The sequence below is a fragment of the Thalia democratica genome, chromosome 3, assembly GCF_965202585.1.
Source record: "Thalia democratica chromosome 3, ktThaDemo2.hap1.1, whole genome shotgun sequence".
Classification (NCBI taxonomy): Eukaryota; Metazoa; Chordata; class Thaliacea; order Salpida; family Salpidae; genus Thalia; species Thalia democratica.
The window spans coordinates 3061635-3069464 of NC_139167.1; the positions used below are offsets into that span (position 1 = coordinate 3061635).

Sequence of the window (7830 nt, forward strand, 5' to 3'; positions counted from 1 at the left end):
GACTCAATTTTTTAAAACAAGATATATTTCATGCTTCTTTCATCAGTTGAATACTAAGCAATAAAAATAAAGTTTGAAATTTAACTTATATAGTGGAAATGCAATCAACGTAATTAATAATAATAAAGCAAAGAGTAATTAACAATACATAAGTACTTATAATTACAATGCAACTAAAAAAATAATAATAAAACAGAGCAAAGCAACAACTTATAAAACAATTTAAGAAAACAACGAAACAGTATAATCAAAATCTTTATGTTTACATAACTTAGGTTTTCTTAATAAAATACAAATTGCCTCAAGTTTAATTAAATCCGAAATGTGAAAACATTTTTTAACAATTTTAAATCTTTTTAAATTATAATTACTAGCACAATCAAGGTTATTTACTAAGTGTTCAGAAATAGCAGATCTTTTTGAAGCATTTATTACTCTAATAGATTTAATTTTCTCATTACTCTTACAAAATTCGTCAATACTTTTTGGAATATGTTCTTTTATTCTTTTGCCAAATTGTCTTGAGGTCATCCCGACATAACTGGCTTCACAGAAGCAGTTAAACTGGTAAACTACCAAACTTTGTTTAAATTCTGCTATCGGGTCTTTTCCTCCAGGTCTGAACATTGGTTTCGATATAAAAATAACAATTGGCTTAGCCGAATGATACGTCCTACTTACTAATTTACAAATCTCTCTTTCTAACACTCCTGAGTTCTTATTGACATAAGGCAATACTAAAGGAATCAAGCATTTCTCAGGCCCTACTGGCTTTATTTTGTTCAAACTATTAAGATGTAAATTTATAGTTTTATTAACAAGTTCTTGTGGATAACCATTTTTATTTAATATCAATTTTATCTGTTTTATTTCATCATCAAGTAATTCTCTTGAACAGATCTTATGTGCTCGATGGCAAAGTGTTCTTATTAAATTTGTTTTTCTCTTCATGCTACAGAATGAATGGAAGCTTAAGTAGTTACCAGTAAAAGTTTTCTTTCTAAAAACGGTTGTCAAAAATTGATTCTTGTTTCGTTTTACTAAAACATCAAGAAAAGCTAGTTCATCATTGTTTTCCTTTTCTGAAGTAAATTTTATTGAAGAATGTGTTTTGTTCAACACATTAAAAAGTTCATCTATGTCTTTCTCGTCTTTTCCAAGTACAAAACAATCGTCGACATATCTATAATAAGTTACTTTGTATTTAGAGACCACCTTTCTTTCTATAAAGCCCATAAATATGTTTGCCAAAGTTGGCCCTAACGGGGAGCCCATGGCTATTCCATCATGTTGGGAATACATTTGTGAATTAAATGTGAATTGTACACCACTAGTGGATAACTTTAAAAGTTCACGAAAATTGTTTTTGCTTATTCTGGGTGTCTCAAGTCTATACAAAGTGTCAACACAAATATCCAATACTTCATCTAGCGGTACATTTGTGAATAAGCTCTTGACATCAAAGGATGCCATAAAAGTGTTATTTGAATTAATCTTTTTTATTTGATCAGCAAAAGAAAATGAGTCTTTTAGCATATAAGAAGAGAAATGTTCCAATACCGGATAAAGTTGGTCATTTAGAAATTTTGCTAACTTATGTTGAGCAGAGTTCACCATGGATAGGATTGGTCTTAAAGGAACATCTTTCTTATGTATCTTTGGTAAGCCATACAATCTTGGAGTAATGGAACCAACAGGTTTGATCGAATTATAGATGTCTTCATTAATTTCTTTGGTAAAAAGTAGATTTTTAAGAACTTTAACAATTTCATTCTCAACTTTGTTGACATTATCAAACTTATTTGCTGGACCAAGAAGCGTAAATTTGGTTGTGTCCTCAATAATCTCAAGCATTTTACTTATATAATCTGTTTTATCCAAAACTACACAACCATTACCCTTGTCAGGTTTAGAAATTATCACAGAATCATCCTTTTTCAAGTTTTTAATAACATTTCTTATCTCAGATATATTTAATAAATCACTTTTATCTGGCTTAAGCTTGCAATAATTATGTGCTAATGCAGTAAGGTTAACCTTCGTTGCTATCTCTTCTGAACTTGATATAGGTTTCAATTTACTAAGCTGTTTGTAGAACTTTTCAAAACCTAAGAAAACTGATTCTTTGTCAGGTTGTCTTGTCGGTAAAGAGAAATTAAGGCCTAAACTCAGGGCAAAACTTTCTTCTTTAGATAATTCTCTTTTAGATAAATTAAATACGCTACACTTGGCAAGTTTTCCATATTTTAAAGCTATCAGTTTTTGTAGTTTGTTTTGGTTTTGTATGCTTAACTTATTCTTGTTTTTAGTGGTAACAGAGTTTATATATTCCAAAAAATTCTTAAAGTCCTCAGATTTAATTTCATTTTTCAGGCTATTCGTCATAAGTTCAATTTCAGAGTTTAAATATTTTACAATTTTCTCTATTTTCACAATTTCACATTTCAAAAACAATTTTTCAACTTTACTAGACACTTTTAATTTCGAACTTCTTATTCTAAATAAGATCCATTTAGGTAATACAAACTTAAGGCTACACTGTTTCAACATTTCTATACATAAACTTTTCTTAGTAATTTTGCAATGAGTCATTATAAGCTTATTACAGAGCTTAACAACATGTATGTCATAATTTTTCTTTAGATAATTAAACATTATTTGACATTAGAATAATTTCTTTCAAACTATATAAATGAGACTCAATTTTTTAAAACAAGATATATTTCATGCTTCTTTCATCAGTTGAATACTAAGCAATAAAAATAAAGTTTGAAATTTAACTTATATAGTGGAAATGCAATCAACGTAATTAATAATAATAAAGCAAAGAGTAATTAACAATACAGAAGTACTTATAATTACAATGCAACTAAAAAAATAATAATAAAACAGAGCAAAGCAACAACTTATAAAACAATTTAAGAAAACAACGAAACAGTATAATCAAAATCTTTATGTTTACATAACTTAGGTTTTCTTAATAAAATACAAATTGCCTCAAGTTTAATTAAATCCGAAATGTGAAAACATTTTTTAACAATTTTAAATCTTTTTAAATTATAATTACTAGCACAATCAAGGTTATTTACTAAGTGTTCAGAAATAGCAGATCTTTTTGAAGCATTTATTACTCTAATAGATTTAATTTTCTCATTACTCTTACAAAATTCGTCAATACTTTTTGGAATATGTTCTTTTATTCTTGTATTGTGCTAGTAATTATAATTTAAAAAGATTTAAAATTGTTAAAAAATGTTTTCACATTTCGGATTTAATTAAACTTGAGGCAATTTGTATTTTATTAAGAAAACCTAAGTTATGTAAACATAAAGATTTTGATTATACTGTTTCGTTGTTTTCTTAAATTGTTTTATAAGTTGTTGCTTTGCTCTGTTTTATTATTATTTTTTTAGTTGCATTGTAATTATAAGTACTTATGTATTGTTAATTACTCTTTGCTTTATTATCATTAATTACGTTGATTGCATTTCCACTATATAAGTTAAATTTCAAACTTTATTTTTATTGCTTAGTATTCAACTGATGAAAGAAGCATGAAATATATCTTGTTTTAAAAAACTTTGTTTTTTTGTCGTTCTGCAAATGAGCAACTTTTTGTGATAATTTATGCTGGATTTTTTCTAAAATTAACAACAAAACTTTGACACAATTATAAACTTCTAGATGCAATAACTTTGTCATTTCTAGTCGTAAGAAGCTAAAAAATATTTTAAATGTTCCTGAGAATCTCAGCTTTCAGGCAATGTCTTTAGATTGACCAAAAATAGTCGCATTTTTTTGATATGAGTGGAAACGTAAAGTCTTCCGTGAAAATTGTTAAAGTTATGAAATTGTGGTATAATTTTTTTTAAACTTCAGACAAACTTTACAGCGTATCCCCGCCGTTACTAACGCTAGGTTTAATTTGTTCACTTTTTAATAAAAAAGTGTTTGTTTCAAAGTACGTTATAAGTACTGAAGTTTTTTTTTTTTTAATACACGTTGAACTCGATGGACAATAATGAAATATTTTAAAAGTTGCTTCTTGATGATTTTACTTACTTTTTTTTGCTTTGATAATGTTAATGAAATAATTAAACTTTCATTTGTACGTATTTTGTTTGCTGTTTTTGTTAAATTTTCCTAGTGACGTCATGTTTCAATAGAAACTAGCAGCATATACAATAGTACAAAAACAACTTTGTATCACACATTTTAGACCAACTATTTCTAAAAACTACAAACAAACTAATAATTCACTTAATAGGAATAAAGCTACTCTTAAATCTAGATATAGTTGTAAGCTGTGCTAGATTGAAAAAATATGTCCTTACATATATGCTATATTTTTCTGTACCAATAAGTCAGCATGGCCGAGCGGTCTAAGGCACCAGAAAAGCTAGAATTGGCTACTGGGTCCCACCAAGTGGGCGAGGGTTCGAACCCCTCTGCTGACACTTTTTTATAAAACTGTTTTATTTTTAACTACTTATAAACATGGGTTGAAAATTGTTATTTTAGTTTACTTATTTATTTTAAAATGTGTTTTAGTTTCTTATTCTTAATTTAAACTTCTATCACTTAAATATCAATTTTATGTATTTTTCCCGCATTAACAAGAAGTACAAACAACTTTTAACTGTTATTATCATATATATTTTTATTCTTGCCGATTTAGTACATAAAAATTATTTTTAAAAATTGTAACTCACTCGAAGTGAAATGGTTGTGAATATTAAATTGAAAATTAAATAAAATCTTTATAACTTTGTTTTTTTGTCGTTCTGCAAATGAGCAACTTTTTGTGATAATTTATGCTGGATTTTTTCTAAAATTAACAACAAAACTTTGACACAATTATAAACTTCTAGATGCAATAACTTTGTCATTTCTAGTCGTAAGAAGCTAAAAAGTATTTTAAAATGTTCCTGAGAATCTCAGCTTTCAGGCAATGTCTTTAGATTGACCAAAAAAAGTCGCATTCTTTCGATATGAGTGGAAACGTAAAGTCTTCCGTGAAAATTATTAAAGTTATGAAATTGTGGTATATTTTTTTTTAAACTTCATACAAACTTTACAGCGTATCCCCGCCGTTACTAACGCTAGGTTTAATTTGTTCACTTTTTAATAAAAAAGTGTTTGTTTCAAAGTACGTTATAAGTACTGAAGTTTTTTTTTTTTTAATACACGTTGAACTCGATGAACAATAATGAAATATTTTAAAAGTTGCTTCTTGATGATTTTACTTACTTTTTTTTGCTTTGATAATGTTAATGAAATAATTAAACTTTCATTTGTACGTATTTTGTTTGCTGTTTTTGTTAAATTTTCCTAGTGACGTCATGTTTCAATAGAAACTAGCAGCATATACAATAGTACAAAAACAACTTTGTATCACACATTTTAGACCAACTATTTTTAAAAACTACAAACAAACTAATAATTCACTTAATAGGAATAAAGCTACTCTTAAATCTAGATATAGTTGTAAGCTGTGCTAGATTGAAAAAATATGTCCTTACATATAAGCTATATTTTTCTGTACCAATAAGTCAGCATGGCCGAGCGGTCTAAGGCACCAGAAAAGCTAGAATTGGCTACTGGGTCCCACCAAGTGGGCGAGGGTTCGAACCCCTCTGCTGACACTTTTTTATAAAACTGTTTTATTTTTAACTACTTATAAACATGGGTTGAAAATTGTTATTTTAGTTTACTTATTTATTTTTAAATGTGTTTTAGTTTCTTATTCTTAATTTAAACTTCTATCACTTAAATATCAATTTTATGTATTTTTCCCGCATTAACAAGAAGTACAAACAACTTTTAACTGTTATTATCATATATATTTTTATTCTTGCCGATTTAGTACATAAAAATTATTTTTAAAAATTGTAACTCACTCGAAGTGAAATGGTTGTGAATATTAAATTGAAAATTAAATAAAATCTTTATAACTTTGTTTTTTTGTCGTTCTGCAAATGAGCAACTTTTTGTGATAATTTATGCTGGATTTTTTCTAAAATTAACAACAAAACTTTGACACAATTATAAACTTCTAGATGCAATAACTTTGTCATTTCTAGTCGTAAGAAGCTAAAAAGTATTTTAAAATGTTCCTGAGAATCTCAGCTTTCAGGCAATGTCTTTAGATTGACCAAAAAAAGTCGCATTCTTTCGATATGAGTGGAAACGTAAAGTCTTCCGTGAAAATTGTTTAAGTTATGAAACTGTGGTATAATTTTTTTTAAACTTCAGACAAACTTTACAGCGTATCCCCGCCGTTACTAACGCTAGGTTTAATTTGTTCACTTTTTAATAAAAAAGTGTTTGTTTCAAAGTACGTTATAAGTACTGAAGTTTTTTTTTTTTAATACACGTTGAACTCGATGAACAATAATGAAATATTTTAAAAGTTGCTTCTTGATGATTTTACTTACTTTTTTTTGCTTTGATAATGTTAATGAAATAATTAAACTTTCATTTGTACGTATTTTGTTTGCTGTTTTTGTTAAATTTTCCTAGTGACGTCATGTTTCAATAGAAACTAGCAGCATATACAATAGTACAAAAACAAATTTGTATCACACATTTTAGACCAACTATTTCTAAAAACTACAAACAAACTAATAATTCACTTAATAGGAATAAAGCTACTCTTAAATCTAGATATAGTTGTAAGCTGTGCTAGATTGAAAAAATATGTCCTTACATATAAGCTATATTTTTCTGTACCAATAAGTCAGCATGGCCGAGCGGTCTAAGGCACCAGAAAAGCTGGAATTGGCTACTGGGTCCCACCAAGTGGGCGAGGGTTCGAACCCCTCTGCTGACACTTTTTTATAAAACTGTTTTATTTTTAACTACTTATAAACATGGGTTGAAAATTGTTATTTTAGTTTACTTATTTATTTTTAAATGTGTTTTAGTTTCTTATTCTTAATTTAAACTTCTATCACTTAAATATCAATTTTATGTATTTTTCCCGCATTAACAAGAAGTACAAACAACTTTTAACTGTTATTATCATATATATTTTTATTCATGCCGATTTAGTACATAAAAATTATTTTTAAAAATTGTAACTCACTCGAAGTGAAATGGTTGTGAATATTAAATTGAAAATTAAATAAAATCTTTATAACTTTGTTTTTTTGTCGTTCTGCAAATGAGCAACTTTTTGTGATAATTTATGCTGGATTTTTTCTAAAATTAACAACAAAACTTTGACACAATTATAAACTTCTAGATGCAATAACTTTGTCATTTCTAGTTGTAAGAAGCTAAAAAGTATTTTAAAATGTTCCTGAGAATCTCAGCTTTCAGGCAATGTCTTTAGATTGACCAAAAAAAGTCGCATTCTTTCGATATGAGTGGAAACGTAAAGTCTTCCGTGAAAATTATTAAAGTTATGAAATTGTGGTATATTTTTTTTAAACTTCAGACAAACTTTACAGCGTATCCCCGCCGTTACTAACGCTAGGTTTAATTTGTTCACTTTTTAATAAAAAAGTGTTTGTTTCAAAGTACGTTATAAGTACTGAAGTTTTTCTTTTTTAATACACCTTGAACTCGATGAACAATAATGAAATATTTTAAAAGTTGCTTCTTGTTGATTTTACTTACTTTTTTTTGCTTTGATAATGTTAATGAAATAATTAAACTTTCATTTGTACGTATTTTGTTTGCTGTTTTTGTTAAATTTTCCTAGTGACGTCATGTTTCAATAGAAACTAGCAGCATATACAATAGTACAAAAACAACTTTGTATCACACATTTTAGACCAACTATTTTTAAAAACTACAAACAAACTAATAATTCACTTAATAGGA

The 7830-nt window shown here is 27.4% G+C and overlaps 1 protein-coding gene across 1 annotated transcript; it reads right to left on the minus strand.

Annotated features, from left to right (window-relative positions):
* Positions 1-222: 222 nt before the first annotated feature.
* LOC145831644 (uncharacterized) lies at positions 223-2243 on the minus strand. Its single transcript, XM_082938954.1, has 3 exons — positions 2221-2243; positions 1561-2059; positions 223-300 (listed from the first exon to the last, which is right to left on the minus strand). Exons 1-3 carry the CDS (start codon positions 2241-2243, stop codon positions 223-225), a joined length of 600 nt encoding a protein of 199 aa, XP_082795080.1.
* Positions 2244-7830: the final 5587 nt, after the last annotated feature.

What these genes read in the sequence shown, in the direction of transcription:
- LOC145831644 (XM_082938954.1), bottom strand. Translation starts at nt 2,243, where the DNA reads ATGGAAAACTTGCCAAGTGTAGC. An exon ending in GAAAACTTGCCAAGTGTAGC is followed by an intron (nt 2,060 to 2,220) that starts GTATTTAATTTA and finishes ACCTATATCAAG; the next exon opens with TTCAGAAGAGATAGCAACGA. An exon ending in TAAATGACCAACTTTATCCG is followed by an intron (nt 301 to 1,560) that starts GTATTGGAACAT and finishes ATTAAACTTGAG; the next exon opens with GCAATTTGTATTTTATTAAG.